We start from the raw sequence: 19,976 nt of genomic DNA, 5'->3' as shown, positions 1-19,976 counted from the left end.
ACCGTCTTGCACAGTATGGGTTGTCTGCCCACGGCGACTTGGTCGGCAAGAGACTTTGCTATGGGTGCCTTCCTCTGGCCCGATCATCATCGCCGGGAACCAAACCCTTGTAATAGTTCAAACCAGAGTAATACCATCAAGGATGTTTCCAGTTCTCTTAGAGACAAAAAGATCATGTAGCTTTCTACCTGTAGACTGTAGTTTTCAGCTTTTACATGTCTCAACATCTTATGTATGAATGCTATCTAAAGCCTCGTTCATTTCCAATTTATATTGCATACCTAAACTCTAATCACACTTAGAAATTCAAATGGAACCATGATCAGATTTTGTATAATGCCCACGCTCTCATATATCATAAGACTGGTTCCAGCAATCCCAACATTGAACAAAATCAACACCCAGACAATCAAAATTTACAGACGAAGTACATTTTGATACTTGGCATTTTCAGTGATAATATTATTCCATTGAAAGAGACTCGATCTACAAATCCAAGATACAGTTACAGAACACAACCATGCAAATTTCTGCTTACAGGAGTTACAGAAAAAGTCCCTAACAAACCTGAACCCTGGCAATATACTTCACCTTCCAAAATTCCCATTGAATTTTTATACAGGGATTTGGTTCTTGCATAGCTCAAATATGTAATAAGATATTTCTCCAGAGTTCATCGAACAAAAAAACAATTTAATCATGTCTCAAAGATTGCATTTGGAAGAATAAGTGGCTATCATTTCAATTTGAAGTAAACAACTAAGTTCCCGTAACAGTGTAACTGAAGAACTCAGCATAAAGCTCACACAATACAACTTTCTTCAATAAAATCTACATTAACAAAACTCAAAACACAATGTGCACGTAATAATCTGTATCTTACTTGGAGCCATTTGCATGACTAATACTATATATAACTCCCAAGTATTGGGTGACTGCATTTGGTATTCAAACCAAGTGAACCAACCTCATAACAGTAGAACTGCAGTAGGAAAACAAACTGTATCAGAATGGAGGAGGTCCGTATCCGCCGCGAGGTCCACCAAAGCATTCATCTAGTAAACAACAGCAGCACAAGCAGGAGAAACTGTGATTCACAAGAACAACACTCAAAAGTTATGTCTACACATAAAACATCAAAACCCAAAGTCCGGGTTTGCAAGTGCAAGAAATAATAGTAAAACATCAAAACCCAGTCATACTTACCAAGAATATATCATCTCGTATATCCCATTGCCAAAGCCACCAAAGAAGCCACCAGGTCCGCCCCACCACCCGCCACCATATCCCGGACCCCAAAGTCCGCCAGGCCTACCCCAAGGTCCTCCCAGGCCAAGACCCCATGGTCCTCCGGGACCTAGACCCCAACCTGGTTCTCCTGGCCCATGACCCCATCCACCAGGCCCACCCCCTCCAGGACCTCCACCCCAACCACCCGGCCCTCCACCTCCAGGACCTCAACCCCAACCACCCGGCCCTCCGCCTCCATGACCTCCACCCCAACCACCTGGCCCTCCCCCTCCCCCTCCCCCTCCACCCCATCCACCACCATCTCCACCTCCACCTCCACCTCCACCACCTCTGCCATCCATCACTGACCTTTTATTTCAATATTGGGAACACCACAGGTAGCAAACACAGGTAGCCAAGTAAAATAAGAATGGCAAACAAAAGAACTTTCTAAGAGTACTCCAGATGTAGCTGATCGGCTGATCAGCCTGATCCAACTTGAGTTAGCTTACCCCCTATGTAATCCCATTGCCAGCACCACATCAAGACACTTCTAACAACTTCTTTGAACTCAAACTTGTAACTGTAAGTCAAACCAGACCATTTATCTTATTTTGCTACTTACCATTCCAACATATATGACTACAAACAATCTGAACATTTGAACGAGTCATTTAATTCAAGAATAAATACAAAAATCCACCCCGCAACCGAGTGACAGTACTTATATAGCTCAATATAAGATCATTCTCCACGAGCTCATTGAACAAGTAAATCATCTCTCAAAGGGATTAATTACAGGTGTGAACAAGTGTCTATCTCATTTCAATTTGGAAGTAAACAAGGTTCTCGTTACACTTTCACTGAAGCATTCAGCATGAAGCTCACAACCTTTCACTGAAGTCTAGATTAACAAATGTGGTAAGAATAAGCTGACATTAAAAAAACTCAAAATGCAAAGTGGCGATAATAAGCTGCGTCCAGTGGAGAGCTTCGTAATTATATATATAGAGCTCTTGATTATTACGTACTACATAGAAATATAGATGCAGCCAACCTCAATATAGTAGTAACAAATGAACTTCATCAGAACGGAGGAGGAGGTCCTCCAGGTCCTCCAGGAGGTCCATATCCACCACGAGGTCCACCAAAGCATTCATCTAGCAAGCAACAGCAGCACAAGCAGTAGAAGCTGCCATTTGGCCAATCGTAACACATTTCAGTATTCAATTTGATACACTTAACACATTGCCTGCAGCAACAATAACGAAGCACAAGAGATAATAAAATATCAAAATTCAATACTTACCAAGAAGATATCATATCGCATAGGCCATTGCCAAACCCGCCAAAGAATCCCAGACCCCAAGGTCCGCCAGGCCCAGGACCCCATGGTCCACCCGGGCCAGGACCCCATGGTCCTCCTGGACCTCCAGGCCCTCCTGGACCAGGGCCCCATCCACCAGGTCCTCCCGGACCAGGGCCCCATCCACCAGGCCCTCCCGGTCCTCCAGGACCTCCACCCCATCCACCAGGTCCTCCTCCTCCTGGACCGCCACCTCCACCCGGACCACCTCCACCATGCATGGTTGACCCTTTATCAGAATATTGGCACAACCGCAGCTAGAGAACCAGGTAGCCGCGTAAATATAGTGTGGAAGCAAAAGAACCTCTTTCAGAGAACTCCAGATGTTGTTGATACTCAAGAGTACCAAAGTTTGAGCTATGAGTGCAAGAGCAGTTTATTTTAATCCTACATGAAGACACTTCTAACAACTTCTGGAACTCAAACCTACAAGTCAAACTAGACAGCACTTATCTACCTTTCTACATGTCTACTTACCCTTCCAACTCATATCAGTTTAACAAACAACTGAACATTTCATAGGTGAGTCTTTCAATTCAAAAGTCTACCAAAACAACTTATATCAGTTTATTTAGTTGCGATAAAAAAACAAACAGAGAGCATGCATGTACCTTCTGATTCATCCTAATTCGATCTGCTGCACAGAGAACAATCATAATCTAAACATTCCAGAAAGTATCCGGAGCAATCTGCGTTAGATAATCAAGGTTGGTTGTAAATAAGAGATAGGATGAATTATATACTTGATCGGCACTAGGGTTGTATATATACCTCGGGACTGAGCTCTTACTCCATTTGTGAAACCCGGCAGTCAAATATGGTTGAACCCAAATTGAAAGAGAGCATGGAAGAGCTGTTGAAGTTCACCCTTGAATCCCACATCAAGGGTACCCTGGAAATCGACCTAGCCTTGCCCACTGACCTCAGCTCTCATCTCCTCAACAACCCGAAAATCGACACCAATTCCACACAAGAACAAACCCCAAATCCTTCATACAAGCAACTAGCACTAGCCCTATGTATATCCATCACTTCCAATCAGGGCTCCCAATTACTCAACACACTCAAATCAGTAGGCTTTGAACTCCATGTTCAGGAGCCCTGTTTCACACAAATCAAACATGGCCTCAAGACAATCGAAGGAAGATGCAACATTGGCAACTACAGTCGAATCGGAACAGGAGCTCTGATCCTCTTCAACAAATGTCTTGTTGTCGAGGTTAAGGAAATCAGATCGTATGGTTCGTTTTCTGAAATGTTGAAGGCAGAGAGCCTAGAGAAGGTTCTGCCGGGTGTGAAAACCATTGACGAGGGTGTTCAAGTCTACAGGAGATTCTACACTGAGGAAACTGAAAGGTCCAATGGTGTCATTGCCATATGTATTGAAAAATTGGCTATTCAACCCTACTTGTACTTGGCCAGATTATTATCAGAGTTGGGTTGTGAGGGTATTCAAAGCCTTATTCAATTTACATGAATTCAGTGTCTAAATTTGTAGACTTTGGTTCTAAACTTACCCTATACCTCCGTGTATAAATTTGGTTTTTTAGTAATATATCTGGTCATCAAATAACGAGTTCAAAATGCTTAAATGTGAGCTACATTGTTTGTATTGGGATAAAGATCATCACTTGACAGCTCCTTTGGAAATGGATGATGTGCAAGGCCCAGCAGAAGTAATGAAAGCAAAGTGTACTTATATTATTTATCTTTACAACTTCCAAATTTGTCGAATAAGATATATCTTTGTGCAAGCTTTAAGAAATGTTAGAACTTTACCCAGAAAATAATACACGCTCCCCGATTTTGGACCCTTCTTGGGGGAGTATAGGCTCTACAATGGTGTGATCTGCACTAGAAGCACACAGTACCTGAACACATGTAGAGGCAAAATCAGTTACAAAAATATGACGAAATAAATAAATAGAAAATATATCCCATCTATGAATCAAGATTTGGAACAAACAATACAGATATCAACATGATGAGTACCAGCTAACCAGTGGAGAAGTAACAGGAATATATTCTTAACACCCACAACCACCCCAGCGGTTAACGTAAGTATCCTGAGTTGACAAGAAACACATACCAGTCCTTCTGACATCATATCACGTAATTTCCAAGGTTTCACATTTGTAATCAGCAGTTCAGCACAACACGACGGTTCTGCACAGTGAATGAAAAAGACCAAGAGGGTACATCAGAAAGTGTGAACATGCATCTGTTTGACAAATATGAAAATAAATCAGCGCAGACATAAGAGCAAGTAACAAACTATCTAATTTGTAATGAATCACACCGTCAATTCTTCTGGATTGCAAAACTTTGCCAGGCCGCTTACTACTTGCCGCAACTTAGCCTCTCCCACATCTATCTCCTCAACTAGTAAGCTGCAGCATATTCAAAACAGAAGGTTACAATTGAATTGCATTGTCAAAGTTTAACAATGGCCAGCATCCACAGTTGATGTAAACAAGTGTATTTCATCTTTTTCTAATGAACAAATAAGATTTAAGAGGAAAATAAACAGACCTGTCTGCAGATGGATGCTTCCAAGCTTTTCGAATGAGGCCAACCTGCCTATTCAATAAACTGACACTAAGTTCTTTATCTTTCTCAACTGCATCTACCTCTGGTGTTTTTCTTCTTCTCTTGAGTAGCTTTCTTATCTCCTGTAGTCATTGTCTAACATTGTTTCAAATTTAAAAAAAAGGCACAATTTCAATGGGGCAGGACAAAATGTTGACTACATAAAAAACAATTTGGTTATTTCTCATTGTAATCAACTTAGACAAACAATAATGCAAAAAGATTTATGTTGAAAAAACTTTTCAACATAAAACATCATGTATATATCTGATGTGATGCCTATGAAACTTTTCAAAATTTTGGACAGGCCACAGCCACATCTGGTTGTTTGTAGTAGTACAAGAAGAAGTGAGGCTTAAATCACTCTCTGTACTCAAACCTGAAACAAGCTTATCATAGTTTACTCTTCATATTCACAAATCCACTACATTGTTGGTACTACAGATTATGTGTGTTTCCCAAGAATAAAAATCTACAAGAATTCTGAATAGGAGGAATTCCAAATTACCCACATACTCCAACAAAATAGAAGCATTATGTTATTTAGATATCAATAATGCAAAGACTTTTAATGAGATTTCCATCATTGAAGGTCTTCGATCATGATGCGATGGCTACAATTCCACTTGCATGTAGATAGACAGCCCCTAAAAATCTGAACATGGTGTTAGGTTAATATTAACCTAGTAATTGTTACCTAATTCTTATTCTGTTGTGTATTTATCTACTTCTTACTACATTTTCTAATCATGCTAGGAAAAGGTGCAAATGATCGGAAACACGTCAATATGGTGATGATAGCACAAATTCCAAACTCGGGTGAATGTTGAATGGAGCAAATGTGGAGATTTCACAAGAAGACAAAAGTCAACGCCGGAAAATGCTGGTCAAACTCCGGCGATGAGAAGGTGGTTACCGGAAACGGTGGTGAAAGTCAACAAGTCAATGGAGCATTGGTGAATCATGAATTGTGAATTTAAAATTTAAATTTAAATTCAAAATAGAAGAAAACAAATGAAAGGGGATCATTTCAAGAACAAGATTCACTATTTGTGCTTCCACCTTTGTCCACCACATCTAGCCATTCATCCCCTTACATCTCCACCATTCATTTGTGACCCTAATGCTTTTAAATATCATCCTTCTCCCCAAAAACGGGTTGCATCGTTTACCACACTCAAACTCCATCAAAACTTCATATTTTCCATAGTTTTAACATACTTTTCTTAGGCCTAGGTCATATATATCAAATTGTGTAGAGAGAAGTGTAAAGTGTCTTGAGTTTTCACCAAAAACCAAAGATCTTTTACACCTTTAATCAATCACAAACTTGTTTCATAGATTTGGGTTGAAGTAAAAAGTTGTGATAGTGTGAGGGTTTTACCAAAGCCATACCCACTTCACTCTCTTCATCCTCTAATCATAGTCATCCTCAACCCTTGTTTTTTGTTCCTAGATTGTGTGAATAAAGTATGGTATTCATAGAGTTCTTCTTTTGTTTAGAACTCATTAATATCATACTTAGAAGCATTTTCTTTCTTATTACATCTTTATGGGTAGTAAGCTTTTAGAGGTACGGTTTGGTATCATTGATACCAAACCCTTGGTAATCTCTTCTCTCTTTACTCTACTTCTCATTTGATGTATTTCATTTTCAAAGGTTTGTTGTATTTAATGGGTTGTGAGTAGTTGGACTAGGGCTAACAAACTCATGTGCTAATGAAGTCATTTTACTCTTAATTGATGTTGATGTATGTTGAATCTATGGGCTTATACACTTAAAACGCTTACTAAATGTGTTATTAATTTTGTCACCTAGAAACATGTTTAGGTAATTATTGAATCGGATCTTGAACTTGACAACTTCTTGAATCCATGAGCATGAGTAGCCTTTAAGTGGTGGCTTAGTGTTTCTTACACGAAATATTAAGTTGCTTTGATTTCTTACCTTGAACTTAATGTTTGTGCCATGAGTGTAATTACTCTAAGAGGGTGTTATGCTTGTAGTACATAGCCCACTTGTATTATAAAGTAATATAATTTAGACTAAGGTTGTGTGATTTAACTTGGCTTCAAAAGAATTTGTTAAATTGCATGATTAGTTGGTTTCTTGGTAGCTTCACCAAAGCACTATGAGAAGTTTGTCAAACATGTTTATGCATTAATCTTGAGTTATATTTGTGCATGAGTAAGGCTATGTGCAATGCCTAAGTCTCTACTCTTTTGATTTTCTCTATATTTACTTTTTTTTTAGTGCAAAAATTAGTTTGCTTAGCTTAATTCTAAAATCAACCAAGCCGATTCACTACCACCACTTGTTAATATCATCTTCATGACTCTTAGCTTCCAAAGGGATAAGGTTGTGAACTTGTAAAAAGTTAGAATACATGTTTTTCTTATTTTTCTTGCGGAAATCTAATTAGAGTTGAGTTTCCCCCAATCCCTTAGGTACGATACTCTACACTTTCTCTTATTAAAACTTGACCTCCTATACTTGGGAGTAGGTAGCTTCACACACAAATAATCACACTTAAGTGATGCAACCAACACATGGTACTTAACTACTTATTTAAGAAACAACCCAGTCGGCAGTAAGATATTTGATTATACACAATCGAAAGAATAGAGATCTTAAACAAGGCATACCCCTGCGTCACTTTTCTTCGTGCTCAGGCCTGCTTCTGGTTTGTCAGCACTTTTTGTGCTCTGAACAGTCTTCTCTGCAATTGAATCTACTTCCTCCTTAGCTGCACTTTTTGGTTTCAGCAAATCGATTAACTTCTGCATCATGACAATTAAAATATATGACACAATTGTAAGTCAAGATTGATAGACGTCTAAGAAATGGAACTGAAAAAAAATTGCAAAATAATATGGTAAACTTTACTCACATCGAAATCAAATGCAACTTCCTCTTCCACTATCTTCTCAAGAATGTTTCCAAAATCCAGTTTGTGCTGGGCAAATAAGCTGTGAGCTAGTCTGACAACAATACTCATGAAAGACGTTTCAACATTCAACGAGATAACAATAACTCATGGGTTTGTATCTAACAAACACTTTTAATAAGCATGGCTAACAAATAGTAATAAGCTTAAGTTTAAATATGCATTGGAGACCCTACACATAATTAAGATAAACTTTTGGATGCATGTCTCAGTCTGACATTATACAATTTACGGCATATGGTGTACCTGGATGTAAGTCACCCATCTAAATACATTCTGAAACTTTTTCTTATCTAAATCCGAAAAGCCAATCTGCATATGAACCAATGTAAACTCAGCCAATTTTCAAGCCTGCCGGTATTACATATAGACACAAAGCTATCCCCGAGAGCATTTCTATGAACTAAACAGAACCAAAACATTGCACTCTCAGATTCAACCCTTTTCCAACTTAACATTATTTTTATTTACCCAAATTACAGAAACTGCAATGTATCATAACTTATCGCTATACAGTTACACTTACAAAACGAGGCATTATACATAAATGGATACTTTAGCAACTAACAAGTGAAGAATAATGCATACCACAGAAGCATGCACAGCAACAATCACACAAGCATCGGCCTCTGAAGGTGTGAACCCATTGCCCAGAAGCACGCTCCTGTCAAGCAAGGCTTCATTTAACTCTTTCTGAGCTCCAATGCATGCCTGGGGATCAGTAGGAAACCCTTCTGCATATTTGATCCATTGAAGCACCTATAATTCAAAAGAAAGATTCAATCCATTACTCATTACTGACATAAACTTACTACAAATCCAATGTAACTGAATGCTAGGATAGTAAAACTCCTACTAACCCAAAAAAGATCTAAGCACCTAAACTTTTACACAAAACCAAACAAACACCAACAATCCCAAAAAAGATTCAACCTTTACTTATTACTGATATAAAACATATCACAAATCCAATGTAACTTAATGTTAGAATAGTAAAATTCAACCTCATTAATCATCATTCACTTTCTCTGGGTATTCCTTTTTGGCTGACTTCAAGATGGTCAAGTATGCGCTCGCAATTTCAACTTCTGCAATGTTTTCTGGGAATGTTTTCTACAGAAACCAACTTCAAAGATTAAGCAATTGAATAGGGGAAGAAACATGGTTATATAGAGCTTGAAACTTAGTTGCTAATTTGAAAAAGGTACGAGCTTTACTTACAGGATCGATGGCAAAGTGTTTGCATAGTGCTAAAGCTATCAAGTGCTTCCTGCTTAGGCCGGTAGTTCCAGTAGCTGCCATTTTTGGTTTCCTTCAGAGTCACAGCTCACAGTTTCGAAAGACTTTACGATCGGGTCCGACCCATGTCCCATAAATTTGGAAGTTTCTTCTTTTGCATTTCTTGAAACATCATTCTTTTCAATTCAAAATTTGTAAAACATCTTTGAAAACTATATTTTTTTTATATACATTTGGTATATTATTAATATTATTAATCATAATTTTAACACAATCCTTTGACGTAGCTATTGATAATGCAACATATAATCGTCTATGACTGAAAATTGGTTCAGAAAGAAATATATCAACTTGGTTCAATGATTGACTTTAATTTTTATTTATAGTTATTGCATAACATGGTTTTACAGGAAATTGACGTCATTTAAATGTAAATAGTCACCTATGTTCAATCGCAATTAAGGCAATTCTTGTTAAGAAAAATTTATGTCCAATATTAATGTACAATATTTTAGCTTCTATTAATCTATCATATAATTTAGTTATTATTAACCTTGTGTCATTACAAAGGTCATTCGTTTGATTTATGTTTCTTAATAGCATAATTGGCATATCAACTTTTAAAGTTAGTTTATGTGTTGGTTATCCATTAAATTCAAGTTGTTTCAAGAATTCCGTTGGATATAAAAGATTAATATTTGCGTTAGCACCAGTCTAAAGAAATTGTATCAAAACTGTAATATGTATTTGTGAGTAATTATTCTATATACCCGCCACACCACGTGATATAATTAACATGCACGTTGTAAAAATGATAAAAGTTTATTTACATATAAGAACCAATTAAAAACAATCACAGAAAAAAAAGGGTCAATAACATTAAGTGGGTATGCGTGAGATATGTGGTGAATATATATAATAATTTCTCATGTAATTGTTTCACCTTACAGTAAGTTTATCGCATAATCATTGATGTTTTTCGAACTGTTGAATTCCGTGCTGTGACAATTGCACGTTCTCTTAAGTAATCTATATTGTTATAATTAGCAATAAAATTCAGATAAGTACGTATATTAAAAATCGCTTCTATAAGATCAGTATAAGAATCAATAAATAATTATTTGAGATTTCAATCCAAGATGTGTCTTTGTCATCTGTATCGTAAACTGACTGTATATGACCCTCACCAATTTGTAATATTCAATTTGCAAAATCTGAAATATATATTTTGTTTTTCAGTTAATCTATTTTTTAATAATCGCATATTTTGTGTCAAGTTAAATACTTTGAATGATGATCAAAGGTACGAACTGTTCAATGAAGGTTCAATTATATCTTCTTTAGTTCCTCCAGGAATTACATGCAAGATCTGTATAAAGTCTCCACCGAAGAAAATTGGTTCTCCACCAATTGGAGGAACTTTTTTCTTATCATTTGAATCAGAAAAGTATGTCACATAAAGATTTGTCTAACGATTCAAAACAATACTTGTCACACATCGGAGCTTCATCCCAAATAATCAAATCAGTTTTTTTTCAAAAAGTTTTGCAACAAAAGTTCCTTTATTTATTGGACATGTTGTGTAATCATCTACATTGAGAAATATTTAACCCAGAATGCGATGTGGGACCATTTGAAAGTAAAAATGATACTATGTTAGAGGAAGCAACGACTAAAATTATTTTCCCTTATGATCTTAATTTATTAATTATTGTATGCCACTAAAAAGTTTTTCCAATTCCTTCACTTTCGTGAACAAAACACATTGTGGATTTTTTTCTTCGATGATATTAAAGGTAATTCTAGTTATACCTCCATAATTGCTATCTAAACCTTAACCATAATTTTTTTCCCTTAAAAATTTCAAATTTACTCCTATAATTTCTATCTACAACTCCTATTTTTTTTCATTCTCATCATCTTCTATTTCAATCTAAAAAGACATTGATTCAATCTTTATTCTCATCTTTTTTTCTGCTCCAACATGAGATTTAATCACTTCTAATTAAAAACAACGATCTTATATAAGTCAATTAATACATGTTGGTTTCATAAAATTAATCAACAATAGATTTTGAACACAATAGAAAAATCAGAGACAAGATTTTTCAATCTGACACTCCACAATTCTACCACAACAAAGGTTAAATGAATTTGATTCAACTCCCAGAATATAATATGCTTCAATGGAAAATATAAGTTTGTTGCAGATTGTAAAAGTGAAGTTGTAATGTGAGAGCTATTAAAATATACATATATATATATATATATTAAGGTGAGAGTTTATATAAATAGAAAAATATAATTTAAATATTTAATGAGATATAGATAACAAATATGAAAATGGGTGCGGCTATTTTGTTCACCCCACGTTCTCTTTCCATCCCAATTATATATATTTTAATTCTAAATTATTTTATTCACCTAATTATAATACCTAATTTTTCTTTTTTTAATAATACTTTGTTCACCCAACATAATTTTTTACATTCTTCTCTCATCTTACATCATTTTGTTTGTCAATTCTAATTTGTTCAGATTGTATTTCAAATTTATTTTGACAATCTCTATTAAGAAAAAACTTACAATTAATTACTTGTAATTATAATTTTTAAATAATATATAGGGTCACATACAATATTTTTCTCACATATATATATATGAGCATAATTTAGTTGAGAAAAATCTCAACTAAAAAAACAAGTTAGATCACATTAAATCCAAATCCCAATAAACAGAATAATATTAGATCACATTAACAATATTGTCATTGATATCAATCCATTGCTGTCTATAAATGTCTCTTTAGTGGCATGAAATTTCTTGAACTGAAGAAAAATTGAAGATGACTAATCCTTAATACCAAATTAGGGTTTTAGGGTTTCAATCTTTTTATTATTTTTAGGGTTTAATATGTATATACGTGAGTTTTGAAAAATAAAAAAAATGTAATTTAATAAGTTTTTTGGTCTATTACAATAGTTTTAATAAATTGTGAGGTGAATAAAATAAATTAATTAGCCATAGGGGGAACAAAATACACTATGAGGTGAAAATAAACGCACCCGTATGAAAATATATCTAAAATCACCCTTTTGAAAAAAAAAACAAAGAAAAAGAAAAAGGGAAATGTGGTTTTGAAGTCGAAAACGATGACTTAAATTTTCGGCTGTTCCCGTTGTGTTTAGGGAGACACGAGAGAGAGAGAGAGAGAGAGAGAGAGAGAGACTAGCAGAGCAGAGATCTCCCGACTCTTCTTCCTTCCTGGGTCTTCGATTCACCACCGTCCGATCTTGTTTCTCTTGCAATTCAATTCCGAGGTACATTGATCTCTTTTCTCTTTCTCTCATTCCTTCCTCTTTGTTCCAAATCTGAGCTATCAATCAATTCTGATATATGCTCTTTTAGTCTTCATTTCCAGCTACACGGTTACTGAATTGGATCACTCTTTAGTCCTCAATCTAATTACAATTTAGAAAAATCGGATTGCGAAACTATAGACCGTGGCATAGTAAGTATATATAACTAGTCTCATTGTGTGGAGCTGTATATAAGTATGAGTCGTGCATTTTAGCAAACAAGAACAATGTTGGGGGTCTCATTTCTGTAGGCTTTCAGTTTGGATGAGGCGGCATCGTAGTTAGTATTTGCTTTTTTATTGATAGGGATGAGAGTGAGATATGAATGCGAATTGTAAGAGGGCTGCCGAGTTAAAAAGAACGACACTGTTGATTGTGGGGGGGGGGGGGGGGGTGGAAATTGAAAGAAGTCTAGGGAGTACTAGTTGGGTTACGCAATGCCAATGTTGGGGGTGTGCTAGTAAATTTTGAACGATGACGAAGTAAGTGAAGTAGCAGAGTTGCTTGTTTTTTTTTTAATTTTATTTCTTTTTAATAAAGAATTTGTTTGGTTACTTGAGAATGGATCAGACAAGATGTAACGAAAGCTTCTGATTCATTTCCTTGTTACTTGTCATCCAAGATTCTGATTGATGATAATTCAGAACCAAATTTCTTACCTGCTAGTTAGGGTGAATACTTACTTTAGCTTGTCTTCTTACTAGTGTATTACTGCAAGGGAATTGGCCTACATTTTTGTTTTTGATTTTTTGTTCTTTTGTTTTTTTGGTCAAAAACTTTGCGTTTGGCAAGAGAAAAAAATGCCAATGTCTTTTGGGGTTGCTATATGTTGGTCCTTAATGTGGGAGCTCTGGGTGGAAAAACATAGAAGACTTTTTGAACACTACAAAGACTTTTTGCTTCTGTTCCGGTGGCTTTAAGATACAATAGCTTCTTTTATTTTATTTTTCTGCCAGATTACTACAGTAGGTCCGGTTATATAGGGGTTTGATTGGATCGTAGCTGCTGCGGTTGGAATTTTATGAATTTTCTGCTGCTCATCCTTTTCTGGACACTCTTGTCTACTTCAATTATGTAATTCATTTGATCAATAAATGACTTGCTTTGGACTGTATGGTAGTTTCAGTAGTATAAGAGATCTAAAGCAACTTTTATCAGCAGACTGCTGGTATGGGAACAGAAGAAATAACGAATGATGTGGATGCCAACAATTGGCAATCTCAGTTGGTATATGATCAGTGGGTAGCACTTCCTGTATCTGGCTCACGACCACCAGCTCGCTACAAGGTAGACAGATAAATTTCTAATAACATCTAGAAAAAAGGGGACATGCTAAGCCCCGCACCTTTTATTCTTTTTGATTCAAACATCTTTTTGATTTTGTTTGCAAGTGTACGGTCAAAACTATGTGATATTTATTATCACAATTCTTACTATAAAGAGTAGAATATACTTGCCTGCTTACCATTGCTAATTTTATTTTTACGTAGCATGCTGCTGTAGTAGTTGATGAAAACTTATCCATTGTTGGCGGGAGTCGTAATGGACGGCATCTATCTGATGTTCAGGTAACTAATTGGCTCATTTGCTATTTAATTTGGGGGCTCCTTTATGGGTCATGTAATAATGAACTCTTTTTGCAGGTCTTTGACTTTAGAAATTTGCTATGGTCAACTATAAAACTGAATGCACATCCCAGTAGTTTTGAAGATACTGGTTTACAGGAAGTTCTTCCACCCACCTCTTCTCACAATCTGGTAGATTTTCTTTTGCATGGTCTATCATTCGTACTTGTTTTTCTATATCTTGTTGTATATGGTTTTTACTAACCATTTTTTAATTATGCTTAACAGGTGAAGTGGGGCAACAAACTTCTTCTCCTTGGGGGGAATTCTAAGAAATTGTCTGATAAAATAATAGGTTTGTCACTTCAGACATCTTCTTGTTAGTTCATGTAATGTAGAAGATTTTTTCAGTCATTGATACTCTTTTTTTTGTTTTTGAGAAAATCCATTGATACTCTGATAGTATATGCTTATAACTTCAACAACGTTTTGTTAGTTATGAATGATGCAAACCTCGTTTGATCCATTTTACATAATTAAAAACCTAAAGCACTTTGTTACTGGACTTATAGTGTGGTTCATCGATTTGGAAACACACCTCTCTGGCATCATGGAGACTTCAGGAAAAGTTCCGGTATGATTGGTGGATCCTTCCTTTCCCATATGCTCAGTGATATTAACTATTTCATTGCCATTCGTATTTTTCTTGTTTTTCTTTCAAAGTTGGGTGAGTGTTATGTTGTGCAGACTATGTGGCTAGTGCAATCTATGAAGTTTTATATATTTCATATAACAACTAATGTTACGTCATTGATTTACATTTTACGATGACAAAGAGAGTTTACAGAACCACATAGTCAAAAGTGACCATGGACCATACAATGAAGTCTCAATGTTCTCCAATTTTTCAGCTCCAATATTAGTGAGTCCTTGTTGTGTGATAAGTGAAACATCGTGGTAATTTATATCCCAGGCAGCTCGTGCAGGGCAGTCAACTACACTGGTTGGCTCCAGATTAATAATGTTTGGTGGAGAAGACAGGACCAGACAATTGTTGAATGATGTCAATGTTCTTGATTTAGAGACTATGACTTGGGATGTGATGGACACATTGTAAGTATCTATGCATTATGTCAACAACATTATGTCTTGTGCTTGATTCTCATTACTTTCTTGAATTATGAATCATGATAGGCAGACTCCTCCAGCTCCAAGATTTGATCACACAGCAGCAGTACATGCAGAACGTTACCTTTTAATTTTTGGTGGTTGTTCACATTCTAGTTTCTTCGGTGATCTTCATGTTTTGGACTTACAAGCTGTAAGTGCTTTATTGATCACATCAGAATTTTGGACTTCAAACTGTTACATCTGAAATTGTATACACGTAATGACATGCATATAATTTGCTTCTGTATATTATTTTTACAAACGAAATTCTGGGTCTTGAAGAGGACTTGAACCTCCACGCTTTTTAGCACGAGATTCTGAGTCTTGTGTGTCTACCATTTCACCACCAAGGCATCTTGAAAGTGGGTCGTAATTATGTTGCACCGGTTCTGTGTGTGGGTAATTTATACCAATTATTTCAACTTTAAGTAACTTGCGCCAATTATATATTTAAGAAGTTACAAGATTCACAATTATTCCTCCAGGTTGGTTATAAGAGCTCTTAATTTAGTATTTCAATTTTCAACCATTGTCAGGCCTCAGATGAGTTACCCAAATACTCGCTTGAGAGTTTTTTTTGGTCAGGAGATTTACTATTAAGCTATTATGTTATGCAAAGAAGTCAGAATTTATTCTTCCATATGCCACACACATCTTGGCCGCCAGGCACTCGTCTTTCATAGTGTTTGGATCATGGTTCTGGGAGCCTTTTGCTTGATTATACTTTAAAGTATCCTAGTAGATAATCTCTTGTTTGAAGCTAAAGAATTTTTATACGTGTTTTAAGCTGCATGAGTTTGCTATAAATTGGAATATTATCGTGTGTGTGTATTGGCCTTTTTCGTATCCTTCCCATTCTTTGCCTTATGTGACAGATGGAGTGGTCCCAGCCACAAATTCAGGGTGATCTTGTAGCTCCTAGGGCAGGTCATGCGGGTATAACTATTGATGAAAACTGGTATATAGTTGGCGGTGGAGATAACAAAAATGGTATGTCTTACATTGTGGCTCCTTGCTGCTTTCTATCTAGTCCTGTGACATCTTCGTATTATTAGTAAACTGGCTTTGCTAGCTTTTATAATGAAGACTATTTTATTACAGGCTGCCCAGAAACACTGACCTTAAATATGTCCAAGCTAGTGTGGTCAGTGTCAACAACTGTAAAGCAAAGAGATCCACTCGCTAGTGAGGTCTCTACTTTGTTCCTATCTTCAATTTTTCATTTTGTTCTGTGTTAGTGAGAGTTATTGTTAATGTGTGTCTTTCAAAAATTAAACTTAATATTTCTTTTATAATATGTTTAGATATGTAATTTTGTGATGGAAGGGGAAAACACTATCACTGCTTAAGGATTTGACATGATTGTGTTGAGTTGAATTTAGTTAACAAGAATTGGCAAAATAAGGGCCGTTCTGTACTTAACTTTTGGGTTTGTCACGTCATGTGCATGCAGAAGCACAAGACAGAAGATACATATATGATGAAAATCATTTTATTTTTGTTTCTTTCTTTCAGTTCAATCATAAATTTACAGGAAGTCCAACATATTCTTTCAAGGACATATTATTGATGTACGTATGTACATACAACTATATTTATATATGATACGGTCCAGTACAGTAATCTATTAGATTTTGTGTCCCAATTTGTTGCATAATATTGATGTAAGCTGTAATTGAAGATTTTTTCTGCGATCAATTCATACTATCAACTTGTTAACATAAATTTTACTCATGATATTTTGTACTTCAATCAGTAAACATCTGTTTGGGAACAGGGTCTAACTGTCTGCTCCGTGAATCTTGATGGAAAGAAGCATTTGGTTGCCTTTGGTGGCTATAATGGGAACTACAGCAATGAGGTATGTTATCTGATGGAATAAAGCAGTCTGTTATTTTGTTGCCTGAATTTCTGCATGGGCTTAATCCAAGCCTATTAGATTACATTTGTGTTGGAACATGGAAAGTCCAGTAGTAATGCTGTTGCAACCATCGATGTCCACACTCTCATAATTGATTTTATGATTGCTGAAATTTGGATACGATGTCGGCCATAGTGATCAGGATCACATCACGTTAAAGCAAAGCAGAAGTGGTAGATGATGATTGTAGTCTGCCCTAAAATCAGTTGCCAAAAAAAAATGGAGTTTCAAAAATATTGCTTCTCCAACCCCACTGCACTTTCACTTGGATTGCACCTAAAAGATATGATAAATCTTCAAATAGTGTAGTACTTTGCAACACGTTTGCAATGTATAATTGGCTTCCCATTTTCTTTATTTTCATTTCTTGGTGGAACTTTATTAGCAAAGCATTGCTTGCGATGCTTTGCATTTCTGTATTTGATATTTTCCATCTTCATTGCTGGCCTACTTTACTCTGCTATAAGATGCAGTTGCTTCTTCTACCGCCCTTTTCCTTTTAAGCCACTACAGAAGAGAACTGGAACATAGGTAAACAGCAAATCAGACATACCAAATGATATCTGGTTTTCTAATACTCATGTTTTGCTTTGTCATTTTCGGAAAAAAAAAACATTCAAATAAATAACTTCCAAAGGTTGTGTTATGACTTATGACTGTATGTATATTGATATAGATATGGGAACTATCATGAAATAGGGTTGTGATTAATGATTATCACTGCCAAACTGAATATATGCTTTAGTTTCAAGGACATTTGCCTCTCTTGAAAAGGGTACCGGGTGAGTGGAATTTCCCCTGTTTGGGGTCAATTATTTCTTTAGCAGCAATAGGTAGAATAATAAATGGAAAATCTATCTTGAGCGCATGCACGTAGCCTCTGAATTTCTAAAGGGCAGTCGTCCTTTTTAAATTTTTTACTATATTCCATTAGGTCTCTCTGATCTGTAGGCGTTTGTAACTGAAAAAAATGGAAGACAAACGTTATTTTCTGGTGTCAATGACATGGATTTATTTGACGTAAGCAAGCCAATAACTGCATTATGTTTTAATTGTTCTCTATACAGGACACGTTCCTATTCTGAAACTCTTGGTTTATAAGTTGCCAAAAATTGATGTTTATCATTGTTGTTGCTTGGAAGAATGGTTAATATCATATGTGCTGTTATGCAACATTAAGAATTCTGAATGTGGGCTTATCTAAGTTCTCTAATATGGCTTATTTGTTGCACTTACTTTTAAAGGTTTTTGTTATGAGATCCAAACCAAATGACTCTTCGCAACGAAAGATATTCCAGTCACCTGCGGCTGCTGCAGCAGCAGCATCTGTTACTGCTGCCTATGCCTTGACTAAATCAGAAAAATTGAATTTTACGACAGTACATTCAAACTCCAATGGAGCTGAAAATCATCATACTGAACAAGATTTTACAATTGACATTGAAGCCCTGAGAGAAGAGAAAGGTGTACTGGAATTGTCTCTATCTGAAATCAGGAAAGAAAATGCCAGGGTTAGCCAGGAGATAGATGAAGTCAACAATACTCACAGTGAGTTGTCCAAGGTATGCTCTTTTGTATTAGTTGTTTAAGTCTGTATTTTTTTTTTTGAATAAATCTGTATTTATTTATGTTGGCAAGAGAGATATTCACACTATCCATATTCTATCAGGAACTGCAATCAGTCCAAGGGCAACTTGTAGCTGAGAGATCAAGATGCTTTAAATTGGAGGTACCTATCTTTTATATATTTTAGTTGGTTTGGCACATGAAGTCGTTCAACATTATTTACAAATAATTCTGTTGTCCGGTATCGCATTTCTAGGCTCAAATTAGTGAATTACAGAAGATACTAGAATCAGTGCAGTCCATTAAGAATGAGGTACAGGCACTTCGTGGACAGAAATCTGCAATGGAACAGGATATGGAGCTTGCTTCATCTGTTCAGAGACAAGGTTCTGGTGGTGTTTGGCGATGGATTGCTGGTAGTGGTGGCAACGCATGAAACTTGCTAAAAAAGAGCTGAGATAGAAGTCATGACCCATATATTGAAATGGGAATCAACTGTGACACAGGTTCCCCCAGCAGGCTGTTCTGAAGCTCACCAGTTGGCATGTTGGAAGAATTAGAACTGTTTGGTACAATTGAGTACAGGGAATTTCACACATTAAGATCGACACCCCAGGTCCAAAGTGATGAGAATTAGTCTAAGAAATGACTATGTACGCAATTTATTATATGATCATTTTATAATCCTCATATTCTTCTTATTCTTGTCATATATGATGGTGATTCATTCATGGATTCGCAATTTCGCATGATATAGCAGCTCTAAGTGCTTGGATTCTGCGACCCTCATTGGAAATCAGAAGGATAATGGGATATTCATATTTTCACCAGACAATCCTGGCAATGTCATTGTATTGTTTTGAGTTTAAGATTACTGTTGAGGATGATCACTTTGCATGTTGTAGCTTGGATTACAAATACTGCATCATTACAACGGTACATCGACTATCATCCGCATACATCATATATCCATCTATGTTCTTGTTAACAAGTAGGCAACGTTTGGTTTTGCGGTATTCTCAT

General features: G+C 36.1%; 4 protein-coding genes across 5 annotated transcripts; 1 reads left to right on the top strand and 3 right to left on the bottom strand.

Moving 5' to 3' along the window:
• Positions 1-687: 687 nt before the first annotated feature.
• Positions 688-1,592, bottom strand: LOC126803482 (uncharacterized). Its single transcript, XM_050531285.1, has 3 exons — positions 1,493-1,592; positions 1,207-1,447; positions 688-1,087 (listed from the first exon to the last, which is right to left on the bottom strand). The coding sequence occupies exons 1-3, from the start codon at positions 1,590-1,592 to the stop codon at positions 1,006-1,008; spliced, it is 423 nt and encodes a 140-aa protein (XP_050387242.1). The 3' UTR covers positions 688-1,005.
• Positions 1,581-2,817, bottom strand: LOC126803481 (uncharacterized). The gene is made up of 2 exons (XM_050531284.1): positions 2,540-2,817; positions 1,581-2,422 (listed from the first exon to the last, which is right to left on the bottom strand). Exons 1-2 carry the CDS (start codon positions 2,815-2,817, stop codon positions 2,317-2,319), a joined length of 384 nt encoding a protein of 127 aa, XP_050387241.1. The 3' UTR covers positions 1,581-2,316.
• Positions 2,818-3,384: 567 nt separating this feature from the next.
• On the bottom strand, positions 3,385-9,504 carry LOC126802077 (tRNA-aminoacylation cofactor arc1-like). Its single transcript, XM_050529619.1, is given in 10 exon segments — positions 3,385-4,467; positions 4,686-4,745; positions 4,748-4,762; positions 4,896-4,986; positions 5,129-5,268; positions 7,832-7,966; positions 8,380-8,445; positions 8,722-8,892; positions 9,138-9,246; positions 9,355-9,504. Coding segments are annotated over 9 exon segments (789 nt in total). The 5' UTR covers positions 9,153-9,246; positions 9,355-9,504; the 3' UTR covers positions 3,385-4,371.
• Positions 9,505-12,580: 3,076 nt separating this feature from the next.
• On the top strand, positions 12,581-19,808 carry LOC126802066 (acyl-CoA-binding domain-containing protein 4). 2 transcript variants are annotated; one of them, XM_050529596.1, is made up of 14 exons: positions 12,581-12,692; positions 13,893-14,018; positions 14,222-14,299; positions 14,375-14,488; positions 14,585-14,651; positions 14,869-14,930; positions 15,270-15,409; positions 15,491-15,617; positions 16,342-16,456; positions 16,568-16,656; positions 17,244-17,327; positions 18,632-18,949; positions 19,057-19,116; positions 19,210-19,808. In XM_050529596.1, exons 2-14 carry the CDS (start codon positions 13,902-13,904, stop codon positions 19,387-19,389), a joined length of 1,551 nt encoding a protein of 516 aa, XP_050385553.1. In that variant the 5' UTR covers positions 12,581-12,692; positions 13,893-13,901; the 3' UTR covers positions 19,390-19,808. The 2 variants fall into 2 exon arrangements, with proteins under 2 accessions (XP_050385553.1, XP_050385554.1); XM_050529597.1 differs by having other exon boundaries at positions 12,615-12,692; positions 13,890-14,018.
• Positions 19,809-19,976: the final 168 nt, after the last annotated feature.

Source organism: Argentina anserina, chromosome 7 (assembly GCF_933775445.1).
Source record: "Argentina anserina chromosome 7, drPotAnse1.1, whole genome shotgun sequence".
NCBI lineage: Eukaryota > Viridiplantae > Streptophyta > Magnoliopsida > Rosales > Rosaceae > Argentina > Argentina anserina.
The sequence above is the reverse complement of the archived record's forward strand: the minus strand, read 5'-3'. Positions and strand labels throughout refer to the sequence as shown.